The 19217-nt window shown below is 41.5% G+C and overlaps 1 protein-coding gene across 1 annotated transcript in view; it reads left to right on the top strand.

The window, feature by feature from the left end:
• The window catches only part of CPNE4 (copine 4), a 493909-nt gene that overhangs the window by 468866 nt on the left and 5826 nt on the right, over nt 1–19217 (top strand). The window contains exons 11-13 of the mRNA XM_040232688.1: nt 6821–6875; nt 9826–9877; nt 12225–12358. Coding sequence (XP_040088622.1) covers nt 6821–6875; nt 9826–9877; nt 12225–12358 — 241 coding nt within the window. The remainder of the gene's footprint in view (nt 1–6820; nt 6876–9825; nt 9878–12224; nt 12359–19217) is intronic.

The raw sequence follows: 19217 nt of genomic DNA, 5'->3' as shown, positions 1-19217 counted from the left end.
CAGCATCTGCACTGTAACATGATTCCCAGATGATCTGTATGCAATTTGAGATTTGAGAAGCACCGGTTTATTGGGTGCTATTCTTTCTGATCCTCATACTAACCCTTCTGTCATGGGTGTTGTTTAACAGAAGAGGAAAACTGTGCAGGGAGGTGAAGTGGTGTGTGCCCTGACCTACAGACAAGGGCAGGATTTAAACCCAGAGCCAGCTCCTTCCACAGCATAAGCTCATAATCATGGGATTTCACTGATCTCAAGAGCTATTGGTAACTTAAGCAGAGGGTGTGTGTGTGTGCCCCTGACAGTGTTTACATGTGTTTGTAAGTCTGTGTAGAAAACACAATTTTGAGATCAGATCAGTATTATATCTATTTTTACTTCTCGGCAAACACTGACCTTGCCCACCAAGAGAATTCCTTGTAAGAAGTGATTTACATAAACTACATTGAACAGAATTTATGTTGCCTTTCCAGTATTTCTAGATTGAGGTGAAATTGTTCACATGTTTGATTAAGAAGGTTCTTTGAAATAGAACCAGTGTAAATATATTGTGGGCAAATCTCATTTGACAGCCTGATGTGACTGTAAAACAGGACTAGTTAGTAATAAGCAGTAACTAAGTGACGTGAAAGTTGCTCAGTCATGTCTGACTATTTGCAACCCTATGGACTATACAGTCCATGGAATTCTCCAGGCCAGAATACTGCAGTGGGTAGCCTTTCCCTTTTCCAGGGGATCTTCCCAACCCAGGAACTGAACCCAGGTCTCCCGCATTACAGGCAGATTCTTTACCAGCTGAGCCACCAGGGAAGCCCAAGCAGTAAGTAATTGACCAGGAAAATAAAGTGACTCTGTCCTCCAATTTCAGAGAGATTTCATGAAATAGCCTGATTTCTGTTCTTTCTAGTCTCATAATTGGTGATAACTATATTAAAAACTCAGGCACTTAGGGAGTGACACAACCTAGTGACCAGAAGGTGCATGAGTGTCCTTCCCACTGGTGAGTCTCTGGATTTGGATGGTCATCACCAATAACTCAGATGTATATGATGCTAGTTGGGGATGAACGAACAGACGCAGTCAAATCAGATAGTGCTAAACACTTCCCCTTGCCCTTGCCAACACTTCCCCTCCATGTTTGGAACAGAGAGCAGTAATAGCATTTTAAATTACCTTGTTGAACTGATACTTGTACCTAACCTTGAAATATTGTCTGTGAAGGCAACTTTAATCTCAGCTCTTGATTTCTTCAGGCCCCAATTCAGGAAGGATTCGTAGAGAGGCTCAAGTCATAATGGAGATTTCTACCGAGAGGAAAAAACCAGACAGATTGCAATTCCCACTGTTAGAAACTCCTCCAAATATCCCCCAAGATACCACCACAGTAATTCCCTCCTTTCTTTCTCTCTCTCTGCTACCCCTCAACACACACACAATGTTACCTTGTGTCATAATGTGTCCATTTAAGAGAAGAAGAATGAGAACTTCTTCAGGATTCTTAACAACTTTTAAATATTGAAATGCTCATAAAATAAAGTAGGTAAAGGCACTTAATACAACACAATAGACACTTAGTTGAGTCAGTAAAGTTGGCCTTGACTGACTCTGCAGGCACAAGGCAGCCTAGTAATGAATTCCGGAGAGCAAATTGATGGCTTGGCCAGAAATTAAGATGCCAACACCCAGAGCCCTTGCTGTGTTTCTGCAGCAGATTTATTGGACAGGCTACAGAACTTCTGTTTCCTGATTACCTCAAACTCAAAATGCAGATAAGACAGTCAGAGGGACCCACACATCTTTTGGAGATATTATCCCTTTATAATATGAGCCAGACAAAGCCTAGGGAGGATTTTTGTATTTCCTCAAAAGTACAGATAAAAGTAAGAGAGATCACCTTCAGGTTACATAAAGAATCATCTCAGATGATTCTTTTAAAAAACTGATTCATGTTATATGTGGCAAAAAACATCAAAATGTTGTAATTGTCCTCCAATTCAAATAAATTAATTTTTAAAAAAATTTTTAAAGGAAAATACCAAAGTTGTTGGTCCCAACTGGCCAAGAAAATCAGATTTCTTCAACTCAGTGGAGCATTTTTATTTTTCATGTGAAGAAAGCACCTCAGCATTGAAATCGGCACACTAATCACTTCATGAAAACTGACAAGTTTCCCTCACTTCTCTGTGTGGGTGGAAAGACAATAGACAGACAGGCAGGACATTGCAAGTAGGGGCTTTGGAATTAATTTATTCTTGCATCAAAGTCAGTGAAGTTGCTGCTCAAAAAGAAACAGTTGAGTAAAAACTGACAGAAGGCTCCATTTGCCCACCTGCAACAACGCAGAGGCATTTAATCCCCAGGAACCTTGAAATTCCTCTCAGCCTCTGACAGCCAAGAGTTTTCTTCCTGCCTTGTACATTCACTGCTCACGGGTCTTGATGAGCTGATCCATGAAGCTGAACAGCTTGAGAGATGCGTGAAGCTCAGAGCTCTCTGGGTGGCCTTGAGGGGAGGCTCAGGTCCTAAGCCTGGCAGGCAGTCTGCTAGCCTGTTTTCTCTGTGTTTCTGAGAGGGAGACCCCTGCCTTCTGTCTCCTCCAGCTCCCCAAGTGTGTGCCTCCCAAACGAGCTCATCTGTTCCCAGTCGGTTGTAGCCCTGCCCCAGCTCCTACAAACAACGTGGTCTCTTTAGGCTGCTCAAGGCCAGGGTGGCATCCACTCCTAGGGCTCAGCAGAGATGTGAGTCTCTGACGAGCGTCTCTTTCGAAGAGTGCTGGGTAGGGCGCTGCGAGGTACAGTTAGAACTGAAACAGGCTGGAATGCAGAAGATTGGGTTAGAAGTCAGAAGTCACATTACAGTGCTGTCTTTTTCACTCTGCAGACACCAATCCATTGTTCTCTTGGCTCCACTTTGGAACCACTAGGGAAGCCTTAAAAACAGACTGGTGCCTGGGCCCGGTCCCCAGATTTAATTAGTCTGGTGCACATCCTGAGGTTAAACTCCTTGGGCCTTGTTTCCTTGACAGCAAATGAAAGATTCAGCTAACTTCCCCTGCAGAGTAGTTGTAAGAATTAGATATAGAAGTTCTGCCTTTTGTACATTCTTAATAAATAATAGAGGCTTTCTAAGGAGATCAGCATTGGGATTTCTTTGGAGAGAATGATGCTAAAGCTGAAACTCCAGTACTTTGGCCACCTCATGTGAAGAGTTGACTCATTAGAAAAGACCCTGATGCTGGGAGGGATTGGAGGCAGGAGGCAGGAGGAGAAGTGGACAACAGAGGATGAGATGGCTGGATGGCATCACGGACTCGATGGACGTGAGTCTGAGTGAACTCCGGGAGTTGGTGATGGACAGGGAGGCCTGGTGTGCTGCGATTCATGGGGTCGCAAAGAGTCGGACACGACTGAGTGACTGAACTGAACTGAAGTGATAGAGGCTTATACTCTTTACTTATATTTAAAACATCAACTGACACAAAAGGGAAAAGAACTATAGTGTCAGAACTAAAAATCATTTTGGACCAATGACATGTAAAATTTTTGGCTCACATACCCCTAAAAAGAATGTTTAAACATATAACCTTGATACCCTATTATACTGGAATCTAACATTTCCCATCATAAGTTTAAATAGTGACAAAGAATGAAAATTCTAATGTCATGTAAATATGGACATTTAAAAATAAAACTGCTACATAACTCTACTGAATGCATCCAGCAGAACTAAACGCCACTTGATACCCACCATCATCCATTTAAAAACTGTGTGAACAAGTTCATCAGTTTGAGTTGAGAATTCTGTTTCTTATTTTTCATGAAGTCATATTTTCATTCCCTTCTCTCATAGAATTTCATCCCAATGTATCTTTAAAATTTGCTTTGAAATTCCTTAATTGATCACTATATTATAACTTTAATTAAAATATGAATATAAATTTTTAAATTTCCAATTTCTAAAATTTACTATAATGAAAAGATTTGAAGCATTTAAAAATATCTTCTGGTTTAGTTTTTATTATAATCATTATTGTTGCCTAACTGATCATAAATATTTGGGAAATTTCAGTAATGATTATTGCCTATAAATTTTTTTTAATCTTAATGAAACAGATACTCCCCAGTTAGTTTACATATCTGTGGGTAACTGCCCCCTCTGACCAGAATGGAAAAGTCCAGCATCAGTTCTAACTCAATTTTTTGTTTTATCAATGTAAATACTAAGAAAGCTTGTTTTTATAAGTCCATGGTAATGGAAAGAGTTTGCCTAGCAGTGTTATGCAGTTCTTTCAATTCAAAGTTTTATCTAAAAAACTACATATCTATCATCAAAAGATGGTTTTTAATGGTCTACCATCTGACATCAGCCCTTCCAACAGTTTTTTTAAGCAAAAACTGGCAACTACCTGACTCATGAAAGGATTTGTTTGCTAGCAGTCATTCTCATCAGGAAATGTCCCTTTGTATTCTGCTTGGAGCTTCTACAAAGGGGAGCAGTGCACACGGTGGCTGAGATTCTGCGTGGGTGAGCAGAGGGTAACTGGGAGACGGGAGGTGTGAATGAGAAGCAGGTACTTCAATCACAGACGTTCCCAAATCAGTTTCAGCAAAGAATACATGGGGAGGTAAAGGAGCTGAATATTGATTTCCTTTAAAAGCAAAGAAGCCATGCTCTTACATCTATAGAAGGGCTTCGTACCTCCACATACCCCAACTTTAAGACCACCGCTTTAGAGAACAGTCTTTATTTAATGTGTAGCTGTTCTAAAATGCGATTTTACTGAGTTCATCTCCATTTCCTTATGCACACAGTCTTTCCTTTAATTGTTCTCTTGCTGTAGCCCCTTCTTCCTTACCTGGGAAGACAAAAATGCATCTCCCATTGGAAGATCATCTGACCAAGGTCTTTCCCTAAGTTCAAGACAGCAAGCTCATTGCCACTGAAAACCCTGGGCTCTTTGATCATATTTTATACTATTTTATTCCAATAGTAAGAAATACTGCCTTCAGAAAATTCAATCTGCCTTGAATTTTCCAGGTTGGGAGATTCCATCAGTCATCTCAGTAGTTTCTAAATGGCCCCTTTATAAGTGCTGGTAGGTCTCATTTTAAGTTCTCTGATGTGTTGGTAAGCTTTCACTTGCTTGTGCACTCAACTTGCCTTCCCTTTCTCTGTTTAGTTTTATTTTTAATCAAGGAAAGTGAATACTTAAATCTATTGTTCTTAGGCTTGATTTTTTTTTCTTTAGTATGCTTATTAGAGCCTGTGTGGTGGTTAACTTCAGAGAATTGACACCCTCATGACTCATTAATTATTCCCCCTGTAGGTGAGACATTTTCCCTACCTTCCTGCTGTTGAAACTCAATTGTGTAACAGTGCCTCATGGTCAGTAAACTTCAAATCCCCAAGGGTGGCTTGAAGGTATAAAATCTGAAACACTGGTTTGCTGATTAGAAACAGAACACTAGATCTCACCTCTCTTAAACTCATCAAAGAAAATAAAAGGTGTGGAGCTTCCTAATTTTCTCTGCTTTGACTTCTGAGCCATCTGAATTGGAAGAAGGTGGACCCATCCTCCACCCAGAACAGCTTTCTTCCAGACTTAACTAGAAAGTACCTCTAAAAACTCCCTCACATTCCTCACCCTTATCCTAGCTAAGAAGGAATCTCTGAGACAAAGCATTTCAATATTTCCAAGGCCCAGAAGTATTTCAGACCTGTGTCTAATCCTTTATAAGCTTTTATGATTTTCTGTTTATCATCATTAATATGCTAATACATGCTAGATATATGCAAAGTCCATATCTACATAACAGAGAGGGAAAGGGGGAATAAGTCATTTTTCTGACAAATTTAGCCTCTGATTTCAAAGAATTCTGATTTCCCTGAATCTCCCAACCCCTGCCCCAAATTTGGTCAAATTGGATGTATTTTGGTGAAGGTCTATCAAAGCCGTCTTTGGCTACCAGTGACCTCTATCTAAATCAGTAGATGGTGATGGGTGACAGTCTGGCTTTGATCCTTTGACTTCTCAGCCTGGGGCTCCCCTTTTGCTTTCAGAGACATTCCAGGGACAGTGAGCCCTTATCTGAATTTCCTCTTCTCCTTGACTGACTCTGTAAGAATTGAGAAATGGAGGAATTGTTCCAAGAACAAATCTCAGTTGAGTCTTTAATGGGAAAGCAAATACAAAGTAGGTGTCCTGAGAAGGACGTGCCCTCTTCAAAGAGCAATATTCCTGAGCTCCACTGTAACAATCCCCTGACAGCACAAAATTCACTTAAGAAGTATCTTGTTTGTGGTCTGATCAGGTTCCCAGTTACAGAAAGCACAAGAGGAAACCACATTTAATACTGTACGTAATCACTAAGATTTGATGGTATAATAGAAAATTCATAGGCTTTGGAATTAAACAGTGCTTGCTGGTAAACACCTTAGTTCACTTTCTTAGACTTTTTGAGGCTCAGTTTATTCATCAGTAAAACAGGAATAAAAAATAGGTGGACCTTCAAATGTTGTATGAAAATTAACCAAGTATAGACATGGCCTAGCATCATATCTGGTGTTGTAGTGCCAATCAATGTTCACTCTTCTCCTACTCACTTCTCACCTATAGTATAGGAAAGCAGTAAAGTGATGAGCTTTGGGGATTATTTCTTTATTTCAGTTTTCCACTCTATTTCTGTCCCCTGTTACCACAGGTAATCAAAAAGCATGAGTTAGCATTTGGCATAATGACCTGTTCTAGGGAGGCAATGCAGGTTTATGTTTTTCTTTCTCATTAGATGAAAAAATACAGCAACTTCTTTTTTAATTTCAGTGACAAAATGTTCCCAGCCTTTGGGTTCGGTGCCAGGATACCCCCAGAGTACACGGTGAGTGGGTGTTTTACTATAAACAAAGGATGGCGTGGGTTTCCCTCACAGAAGTCCCACACTTTCAACCTTTAATATAATCATGTAAAGGCCCATAGTCAGAAGTGATCTTCACAACCAGTGAGGTTAGCTCCTCCAGCTGGTGTATAGATGTCACCCATTCTCCTGGGATTCTCGATGGGCTGTCTCAGAGTTAATTCCAAATGAAAACTTCCATTGTTTAGCTTCATTTAGACAAGTCAGAGACTGTGGAAACACCTTGAAATTGATCTTCAGTGGCTCAGAGCCCATCTATTCAGATCTTTCCTGGAGAAAGACCCTATTGACCATTCTGACAGTGAAAATCCATGACAGTGAAGTCTACAGACTCCCTCATCCCAAGTTGCTAAGCGCCAGTCTTGTGTGGGAGATGCAGAGAAATCCTGAGGAAATAGCTACTTGGGTTCAGAGAATTTGGAGCTGAAAGGCTGCTGTAAAAACACTGGAATCCTATTTGACCTTGATGCCGATTTCCCATGACACAAAGAAGGGCAAGACTGTATATGGAGAGATTTGTGCTGCAGTGGGGCTGAGGCACTCTCCCATGGTATACCAGATGGTCCGGGTGGGAGAATCTTGGGGAGGAGCAGGGACCCCTGTTCCTCAGGAGGCCTCTGTGGTCCCAAATAAATGCAAGCAATGCTGCCCAGTCATCAGTGTCTCTTTTACTGACCTAATCTGAGCTGCACATCAGGAGGCAGACGCCAACTTTTGCTTCCACCCCACAGCAGTCAGACTGAAGGCCTTTCATGAAAAAAGGAGTCCACCTTCTTTTTCCTGCTGGAGTGAGCAGTGATGGAGTAGCCTGTCTCCATGACCTGTCCTCCTTCTTGTTTGCCTATGGCCCACACTGTTCTCCCTGCTGGCCATGCTATAGAATTCTGGAAGCATTTGTTGGAAATGGAGCACATGGTAGGGGAAGAATATAGATCAAGTGTTGTCAACTGTTGGCTTATAGGTGTTACTCAGTCCACAAATATATTCTGAGACTTTTTTTTTTAAGAATTAGACAATTTCATGAAAATGTCAGATTTCTGGCTTCTCTGGAAAAACTGAAAGACCTGGCAATACTAAAATTAAAAGATCATACATAAAAGAATTAACCAGAGCTCAGGAGATGCAGTCCCCTTCAGATGGGGTATCAGTTCCAGGATGTGGGCAGGTGGGTGTCCACCTTCCTCACCGAACTGCTAAGCCTCTAGCCTGGAATTGAACCTGGATAACCACCAGTTCAGCTGCCCTGAGATGTGTAAGCATACTCCCCAATCCCTCTAGGTAGCCTTGGCCCAGTGGGGCTGAGGATAGAGGTGTGTGGCTTACCTGGCTCCAGGCCTTCCTGTCCTCATCCCAGACATCTGCCTGGTCCCCCTCCTAAAGCAACTTCTTCTAGCTGTTAGCTAAAGTTCTTATCCCCATCCTGATCCACTCTGCCTGACAGCTAACTTCTTCCTGCTACCCTACCAGGCATCCCTTATGCATCCTCACTCCATTCCCCCAAAGCCATTCAGATACCCCTTTTCCATGCCTCATCTCCATGCCTCATCTCCCCTCTGCTCCAGACAGGCCCTGATGGTCTCAGCAACTCAGTGCCCCCGGAGAATTTATAAGGTTACCATGACTTATTTCTTCAGGATAAAATCTCAGTTTGCATTGAAACTGAGTCACAATCACCTCTGTCTTAGTTTGTACTCTCCAGGGACCTTGCAGCAAGGATTAGGAACCAAGCAGTTTATTTGAGAAGTAGAGAAAGCCTCAGTAGACAGAGGGGAAATGGGAAGAAGTCATCATAGGGTTTTCTAACAAGTCATTACCAGCATGGACAGCCAAAGCCAGATCCTGGGAGACAGGGCAGAGTACACACAGACCCCAAGGGATTAGAGGGCTCGGATACTGATTCACAGCCTCCTGTCAGCCCATGATGAAGAGCTACTCTCCAGGGACATTACTCTCAGGGGACATTAATTCCCCAACACTTTTTGCCTGTCACTTGGGTAAGCCACGCCAGCTCTGGAAGCCCAAGGAAAATTTAAGGTAAATAAACCAGGTAAGATAACTGACAGTTGACTGAGTTGCCTTGAAGAGCCAAGGGCAAGGAAATGTGGGTAAGGCACCAACAGTATCAGCTCTGACCCCCACTGGGAAAAAAGGGATTTTTACCACAATGACTTATTTTCTAGGCCCCAGAGAGTCAGTGCTTTGGGAAATAGCCTTTGAAATGGAAACCTCAGCCTTTGAAATTCTATGTGACCCAATAAAAATATCTGGATGCCAGGAAAAATAAGCCACATATTATTTAACCTCGTATTGTACATAGGTCCCACCAGGTAGAGGAATCTGTATTGGAAGTTTCCAAATTACGTTACTTTATTACTTTTCCAAAAGCTAGAGTCTATTTTTACCTTTATGTATGTGAAAATCCTCCTGCCCAGCAGTTCTATATATTATGTTAGAATGAGTCGTAAATGTCAACAGCTTAGCTGGAGCCTTTGTAAGCATAGCCATCTCGAGCAGACAGCTTGGGTTATTGAGTTATCATTTTTTAATCACTTGGTCCAAATAGAGCTCAGCCAAATCTAGCCTCTGTTCTGAGGCCACTTCTCTCTTGAAGCTATTTGGAGTTAACATTTTTCTGAAATCTTTCCTTGTATTTTTTTTCATATACCTTATTCTCCCTCCCCTGCCAGCATTTATCTGATTCTAGAAAATCTCCCTGTGACCTCAACTCCACAGGGAGCTTAGAATCCACCCTCCATCTCAGAGAGATTCTGTAGAGGCTTAAAATGGTTCCTGCTGCTTGACACAAAATGAATGTAATGAGCGTCTGTTTGCAGACTCTAACCCCAGTGCCTCCTGACTGGATTAATGTTGTCATTCTCCTGTCTTCCTTTTGTAAATTTTAATTGGTGTCCAGGTCTCTCATGACTTCGCCATCAACTTTAATGAAGACAACCCGGAATGTGCAGGTAAATCACGATGTGAAAGGGAGCCAGTGTCCCACAGCCCTTCCCTTCCCCTTTTTCCCATCTTAGTTTCTCTCTCCTGATGCAGTATGTCAGTGATGATTGTCCACAGCAGAGAATTAGGCTCCCTGAACCCAAATAACAAGAGAGCAGAGGTAGAAGAGCTGGAAAAGACAGAATGCAGAAGAGGTCTTGAGCTTAGAGCAAGAATATAAATCCCAATTCTGGATTCCTCTGGCCAAAAAAAAAAAAAAAACCTTGAGGGAAGGGTCATCTGATGGGGAGTGATGAGGTAACCCCCTTTCTGCTTTCCAAGTTGTCAAGTATTTATTTTTCACAACTTCCTGTGTAGTAATAAGAAGAGGGGGGGAGTACGGACATCAAATGACAATCTTACCATATTGATAATGGAGTCGTTTCCATGGTTTTGTGCCAGAAAGAGCTCCTCAAAGACTTTGATCCTTATTCTGTTATTTCCAACTGGAGATTCTCCAACACATTCCACAAAATAATGATGATGACTATGATGATAAATTGTATCCTAGAGTCATTTTTCCTAGTTTCTAAATGATAAATAGAGCCAAGCACATCTGTTGCTATGAAAATGGTAAGACATTTTTACAGTGGGCTGGTGGAAATGTTCGTGTCTCTCCTCCTTCCTGTCAAGGAGGAACCCAGAACAGAGTTAATTCAGATCCTGTGGGGGATGTCGAGCTTTCTACAGTTTCTTTCACAAATCTGGCACTAACTGTCCAAGAACATGACATCAGTATCCCCAGGTCTGCACAGAATAACCTCTAAGACCAGATCTCCACTCAGCTCTTATTCCCTTTCACCATCCTTCAGGCCAAGTTTATTAAAATTTAGGCTTCCTTCATCTGGAACCATCCCTACTCTTCAACTGTAAGAGTGATTTTTCATCAAAGCAGAGTGAAGGACATATCCCATGTTAATCTGTTTCACATCTTAGAATGTATCTGCCTGGTACCTTTGAAAGAGAATTCAAACTTGCTTATCTTAAGCAAAAACTCAAGGGCCAAAAAAGATAAAGAACTTCTATTCAGTATCACTTAACTTCAAAACCAGGCTATGTATATTGATTTGGTATCTGTCTTTAGAATGGCAGACTAAAGAGAATGGAACACTTTCAGTCATTTTCATACACATTTTGTTACATGCATCTGTATGAAGGTAAAACAGAATACAGCTACATCCAAGAGGCCCGAAAGCTGGTTAGAAAGATATGGACAGAAAACAATCACAGGAGGGACTTTGTGAGTCTCTCTGGCCTGAAGGACCAGTGTGCTGTTTTAGGGTAGAGAGGGCTTTAGGAGGATGAGATGAAACAGGGACGAGAGCGGGAACACAAGCACAGGCATGGAGAGGACCCTTTGAACAAAAATCACTGGTAATGGGACTGTATCACTGTGGGATCATGATTAGAACCTTCAGTGTGCAGTCAAGACTCAGGCTGGGAGAAGCTCCACAAAGCCCACCTGTCACGATGTCTGGATGGAAGCCCCCTTAAATGAGGGGTGCCCATGGTGATGAGCATCATTTGTCTGTATTATAGTCCCCAACAGACAACAGTAGCAGTCATTTTCCTCATCCATCACACGTTTGGGGAGCAGCTACTATGTGCCTGACATGCCTTGAGCTTATGAGAGAGGAAGGTACAATTCCTGCCCACAAAGACTTTAGCCTCTGGAGAGACTGTATGTACACATTATTCACATAGGTTGGCCTGGGACTGGTGTACTAGTCAACATGGTGGGGCAAAAACTAGAGAAGTGTTAAAGCCTTGAGCACACACTTGTGTGAATCCTGAGTCTGCAACAAGCCTCTCTGAGCCTCAGTTTCTTCACCTGTAAAAATGATCACTTTTAACGTGAACCTTTTAAGAGGATGAGTTCTGGCTAAAAGATTTCTCTCTGAGTTTTAAGCTGTAGGGTTGCAAAATATCCCCAGCATGAATCCCTTATATTTGAAAGTGTACAAAAGTTTTGGGAATACATAGGTTTGTAACTGCTATTTTTTTAACTGGGTCTAGAGTATTCTCTTTGTCATAAAAGGGCTTGTTTGTATTCTGTAGGAAACATAATCATTCATTAATAAATTCTTCCCAAGCCAATTTCAAAAAATAACTAAAATGCATACAGAGAATGATTTTAGTGGAATGGAGGCAGAAACACCAGCCCAGATGTGATGTTTTCTTTTTTATCTTAAGAACATAAATGTGCTATTGATAAGGACTCTTTGAGGGAAGTTAATGCTTTGTGTGTATATATGTGTATTCTTAAATATATTTAGAAGACTATTTAGCTATTGATCTTTGCCAATTTTACCTCAGGGATTCAAGGAGTTGTGGAAGCCTATCAGAGCTGCCTTCCCAAACTCCAGCTCTACGGCCCCACCAACATCGCTCCCATCATCCAGAAGGTGGCCAAGTCAGCATCAGAGGAGACCAACACCAAGGAGGCGTCGGTAAGGAGAGGGGTGGTCTGCCTGCTAGTGCGTACCTACCCTTCCTCCTCTGGATACTGGCCATAGCACCCGCCCCATTCTGACAATGAATTTGCATTTTACCTGCATAAGTTTGAATAAATGATTTAACATTCCCTCCCCAGTCCTCAGTCTCCTCATCTGAAAAATGGGGATAATCATGCCCATCTCTGCTGGATTAACATGAGGTTTAGGGATGACACAACTCAAATGTCTTCAACATTACCTGAACACAGGAGGCACTGAACAAGGGAAGCCTCTATACTCTCTGGAGTGTAAGTCCATGTCACAATGCTCAACTTACCTTCAGTTCCTGGGAAGGAAAAAAAAAAGAAAAAACTAAGCTTAACTTCCAGGGTATCCAGACTACAGATGGAAGTGAAATAAAATGATGGGTTATTCTTCTACCTAGTAGTCAAGTGAAGTAATACACAACATCTTGGGGAAGATTTGTTTGAGGTCCTATTGGTGGTTTTCTTAAGAAAAATGCAAACCAAAGCTGAAAGGCCAGAGTTTGGTTTTTTTCCTACTATGTGGTGTGCATGCTAAGTCACTTCAGTTGTGTCTGACTCTTTGTGACCTCATGAACTATACCCTGCCAGACTCTGTGTGTCCATGGGATTCTCCAGGCAAGAATATTGGAATGGGTTGCCATGCCCTTCTCCAAGGGATCTTCCCAACCCAGGGATCAAATTTATGTCTCTTACATCTCCTGCACAGGCAGGTGGGTTCTTTAACACTAGCACCACCTGGGAAGTGCCACCCAATTACATTAGAGTTACATATATTACCATAATATGATAATTTTTCTATGTATCATTTTTCAATACCATCATTATGTGCCTCTTGAGAAACCTGTATGCAGATCAGGAAGCAACAGTTAGAACTGGACATGGAACAACAGACTGGTTCCAAATAGGAAAAGGAGTACATCAAGGCTGTATATTGTCACCCTGCTTATTTAACTTATATGCAGAGTATATCATGAGAAACGCTGGGCTGGAAGAAGCACAAGCTGGAATCAAGATTGCTGGGAGAAATATCAGATATGCAGATGACACCACCCTTATGGCAGAAAGTGAAGAAGAACTAAAGAGCTTCTTGATGAAAGTGAAAGAGGAGAGTGAAAAAGTTGGCTTAAAGCTCAGCATTCAGAAAACTAAGATCATGGCATCCGGTCCCATCACTTCATGGCAAATAGTTGGGGAAACAATGGAAAGAGTGTCAGACTTTATTTTTCTGAACTCCAAAGTCACTGCAGATGGTGACTGAAGCCATGAAATTAAAAGACGCTTACTCCTTGAAAGGAAAGTTATGACCAACCTAGATAGCATATTAAAAAAAAGAGACATTACTTTGCCAACAAAGTTCTGTCTAGTCAAGGCTATGGTTTTTTCTGTCGTCATGTATGGATGTGAGAGTTGGACTAGAAAGAATGCTGACTGCCGAAGAATTGATGCTTTTGAACTGTGGTGTTGGAGAAGACTCTTGAGAGTCCCTTGCACTGCAAAGAGATACAACCAGTCCATCCTAAAGGAGATCAGTCCTGGGTGTTCATTTGTGGGACTGATGTTGAAGCTGAAACTCCAGTACTTTGGCCACCTGATGCAGAGAGCTGACTCATTTGAAATGACCCTGATGCTGGGAAAGATTGAGGACAGGAGGAAAGGGGGACAGCAGAGGATAGCATCACCAACTCGATGGACATGGGTTTGGGTGGACCCTGGGATTTGGTGATGGACAGGGAGGCCTGGCGTGCTGCGGTTCATGGGGTCGCAAAGAGTCGGACACAACTGAGCAACTGAACTGAAATGTTTTTCAGATTCAGCAGAATATTAATGATGTCTGAAATTTTCTTTATGATTTTATCCTGGATTCCACAACACTAGATTTGCATAAAGAGCATGATATACTGCTGCCTCACCTTCTTATGTGAGCCCATCTTTCCCCCATGCTCTCTGCCTGTGTTCTCAGCATCCCTCATGTTACGATGGGCTGGACATATTCCCATCTCACAGTGGTGTCTGCTCTGTGCACTGCAGCACACACCTCCCAACTATCCAGGAACAGTGACCTCATACTTGCATTCCCTTTTTTTCCTTATCATCTATTTCTCTTTCTACTGAAGACTCATTCCTATTAGCAAATAAAACATGTTGTAATTTCTCTTGCTTAAGTTCAAAGCTCTCCCTTGACACCACTCTACCCTTTAGCTACTGTCCCTTATTTTACTCTTTTTGAGCAAAATTCACTGAAAGAACTGCCCATACTCACCATCTCCATCTCTCTTTCCACTGGTGCCTCTACCCATATCATCCAAACTTTGCTCCTGACACCACTCTGAAGACCACATTTGTCAAAGTCAATAGCAGCTCCATCTTACCAAACTCAAGAGGCCTTGGAGAAATTCTGAATCCTCACAGATGCAAGGTTTAGAGATAGGGTTGGACAAGATCAGTATTTCATTTATTTTAACCCCTTTTAAATTACCAAAACCTCAAATTCCTCGAATAGTATCTTGCTTAGAAACCAAACATATAGATTTTAAGAAAACAGACTGTTCTGACTGAATCTGGGCTAAGGGGTGGGGCCCACACTTAAGCTGCTTTATCCTTAAGAGGATCCAAGGCATCCCTAGGGCTCCATGGAGCCCAGTTTGAGAACTGAGTTATCTCAGCCTCTCTAGGTTACCAACACTCACAGGAGTAAAGAGAATCTGACATAGGTGTGCATTCTGGATTAATAGAAACCAGAATGAGGTTTTGGGCATCACTTACTCCTCCAGGGTCAGGTGGGTCTGCTCTGAAAGGACAGATCAGAAAACAGTACTGAAAGGATTTAATCCATATCTCATTCTTGTATGCCAGGAACACTGATGCTTTCCCCCAGAGTTTCTGTTGGTGGTCCAGGGCCCTCTTGTTATCACTGATTGTTAAGTGTCCTAACCTTGAACTTTGTAGGCAAGTGGTGTCAGGAAGTCTGTGGCTATAGGATTTTTTCCCCAGTTTTATGAAACTCTTCTAGAAAGAAAAAATTCCCTCATTATTTAAACAGGACCTCAAGTACATTCAGACTATAATGTTTCACCCATGAGCATTTTCCTAGCCTGACTTTGGAAGCAAGTGTTTCTGCCAGCTTTATCGGAAATTTCCATCAGGGTTTCGATCCAGCAGTCTGCAGCCTATTACCTTTAGCTAGATTAAACCTGGAAGGATCAGGTCTAGAATCTTGACAGTCTCTTCAGACCAGAACTTCTTAACCCTTTTTGATCCATGAACACCATTAGCAGCTGGTAAAGCCCATGAACCCCCTCCTCAGAAGGGCCTTTAAATGCACAGAATAAAACATATGTTATAAAGTAAACCAATTACGTTGAAATGCAGTTAGCTAAATATTTTTAAATGTGACACAGAAGCATCATAAACATAGCAATAAATTTAAATTGTGAGAATTAGTGCCTGGCCTAATAATTCTGTTATTTCTAAGTAATGTTGAATGTAAATGATACACTCTTTTATAACAGGAACATATTCTGTGATTTCTATTGGTGACTCAGTACAAGTACATTTAAAAACCAATTTTATTTGTTGATTATACTCCGAATTGAAAAATGATACATTTTTAGTTAAAGGTAAGTGAAAACAGAACTTTAATTTACCCCAACTGTGCAGATGGCCTGAAATTATTAATTCAACAGTCTGCAAGCCCAGGCTAAGAATCCCTGCTCTACCTCCCTCCCATCTCCCTCACCATCCCACCTCTCTAGGTTGTTACATATGTATACCTATGGTTGCTTCATCCTGATGTTTGGCAGAAACAAACAAACAAACAAAAATCTGTAAAGCAATTATCCTTCAATTAAAAAAATAAATTTAAAAAAATGAAATCAAGGCAAATGAGAGAGAAGTAAAGAATGAATAGGCTCCAGTTTCCACAGTCTTTTGGCCTCTGTGGGAGAGGGAGAGGGTGGGATGATTTGGGAGAATGGCATTAAAACATGTATAATATCATATATGAAACAAATCGCCAGTCCAGGTTTGATGCATGATACTGGATGCTTGGGGCTGGTGCACTGAGACGACCCAGAGGGATGGTAGGGGGAGGGAGAAGGGAGGAGGGTTGAGGATGGGGAACACGTGTATACCTGTGGTGGATTCATGTTGATGTATGGCAAAACCACTACAATATTGTAAAGTAATTAACCTCCAATTAAATAAATGTATATCTTAAAAAAAGAATGAATAAAAATTACTGGAAAGAAAAAACGAATCCCTGCTCTAAATGAAAGCCAGCAACATTCTGCAACCTGTTTTTCAGTTAGCTAAGAATGGCTTCTACAGTTTTAAATGGTTGAAAAAAAATCAAAAGGAGAATCATATTTCATGGCACACAAAAGTAATGTGACATTCAAACTTGTGTCCCTCAATAAAGTTTTATTGGAACACAGCCATGCACATTCCTGTTAATATCTATGGCTATTTTCATTCTAACAGGCAGTTAGGTCATTGCTGCAGACATCATTATGGCCCACATAGCCTAAAGTATTTATCATAGCCCCTTTACAGAAAATACTTTCCCAATACCCTATCTAGACAATGACAGCTATAAATTCCTTGATATGGTGGTGTGATTGTCAGGTTGTTTGCTCCTGGAGGTATTATAGGGGACAGGTAGGGGAGATCCATGCCCTAAATCATGAAGATCAGACCAGACAGGAGTTAGGGGAGGGTGAGGAGTGAATGGTGGAGGTGCAGAAGTGTGATTCACTCACAAGGCCACCTGCTCAGGAATCAGGAGGAGGCTCCAACCAGATTTGGTACCTGTTATAGCCTCCAAGGCACACCCTGCAAAGAGTCATTTAGAACTCTGGTATTTCCTGCATCACATCCATCCATCCCTAAGCCACCAAGTTGCCTCCTTTGGCTTCTTCTCCCTGCACCTCCATAGCTCCTCCATCACTTTCTCTGATTAAAACCTTCCTCCAAACTCCCAGGCCACTTTCTCTGTGAATGTATCAGACTCCAAAAGCATAGGTATGGATGAAAATTGATAATTCAAATGAGTTTTAAAATTGTTCAGTTAGAACTAGGGGTGGGTAATTAGCAGACATGGAACAGAATTTGCCTCTATATTAAACTGTATGAAAAGCATTAAGGACACGTGTCTGTCTTCATCATAGTATGAATTTCTCTTCTCTCCAATTGTATTTTGACTGGGTTGTTTTGTTTAAAAATATTTTTTTCAGACTCACAGAGAAAAATGAGAACTCTTTGGCACTACCAGCCCTATATGCAACCTTTTAAGTATGATTCTCAAAACCAGATGTGTTCAACATGTGATTTTCTATCTAGCCTTTCTCCTTTGAATGTGGCAACTTGGAGTGGTTTCACCATCCCACATTTATTCCCTGTAGATGAGCATATTGCAAAGTTTACATTAAAAGTTCTTTAGAGTTTGGTGTGAGCAGCATCTCAGTAACCTCATTCCCAAATCCCTTCTCATCCAAGATGCTGTCATGATGCCTCTAATAACTAAGGACAGTGAGGTCCTCCCTGAACTTTCCCTCTTCAGACCCCATAGCCCTTCCCTAGCCCTCCTTGTGCTGATGAGTATGGAGCCTCCTGTCCAGTCTCCGTCTCAGATGAGACTCCCACAAGCCTGTTCAGCCATAATTTAGAGTAGGAAGAGCCTTCTGCCCCCATCCTTGGAGAAGGGCAGCCACCTGCAGGCCACTCACCAGTCCAGAGCACACGATCTAAAGGAGAGCCCACAATCCTCACCTCTCCTAGGGCTTTAGTGCAGTGTCATCCTCTGACTTTCCTGGTGGCTCAGATGGTAAAGTGTCTGCCTACAGTGCGGGAGATCCAAGTTCAATCCCTGGGTCGGGAAAGTCCCCTGGAGAAGGGAATGGCAACCCACTTCAGTATTCTTGTTTGGGGCTTCCCTGGTGGCTCAGACGGTAAAGCGTCTGCCTATAGTGTGGGAGACCTGGGTTTGATCCCTGGGTTGGGAAGATCCCCTGGAGCATGACATGGCAACCCACTCCAGTATTCTTGCCTGGAAAATTCCATGGACTGAGGAGCCAGGTAGGCTACAGTCCACGGGGTCGCAAAGAGTCAGACACGACTGACTGACTTCATGTTCATGTTCATCCTCTAGAAATAGAGTGGGAGGTGTGCAGAAATTTTTAATTCTCCAGTAGTCACAGTTTAAAGCTGAAGAGAAATAGGAAAATTCATTTTAATAACATTTTATTTAACCCAGCATAACTAAAACCATCATCTTAAGAGGTACTCCATATAAAAATTATTAATAAAGTATTTTAAGTTATTGTTTGTACTAAGTCTTCAAAATCTAGTGTGTACTTTATCCTTATATCATCTCAATTTGGATGCTAAATATCATCAAAAATACTTGATCCTTATATAGATTCAATAAATTGATAATTGAGAAAGTAGATTCACATATTTTTAAATTTATTTTTTAATTGAAGGATAATTGCTTTACAGAATTTTGTTGTTTTCTGTCAAACATCAACAAGAATCAGCCATAGGTATACATATGTCTCCTAGATTCACATATTTATAGTTGTGCAAATATACTTAAAAGATTTCCAGTAAATCAATCAGGTATCCACTTTTTAAGTTAAATTTAAATTTATTTGAATGAATGAGATAAAATTTAAAATTCTGTTTCTCCATTGCTTTCACGGCATTTCAAGGCCTCAGTAGTCACATGGAGCTGGTGGCTAAATTAGGCAGCTCCACTTTAGATTTGCAAATCTCCAAGCTGAAGAGGACGCTATGAATGATCCAGCTCCACGTCTCACGTGAGAGATGAA

Source organism: Oryx dammah, unplaced genomic scaffold (assembly GCF_014754425.2).
Source record: "Oryx dammah isolate SB20612 unplaced genomic scaffold, SCBI_Odam_1.1 HiC_scaffold_2, whole genome shotgun sequence".
NCBI lineage: Eukaryota > Metazoa > Chordata > Mammalia > Artiodactyla > Bovidae > Oryx > Oryx dammah.
Note: the sequence above shows the minus strand (reverse complement) of the source record. Positions and strands in the feature narration are given on the sequence as shown.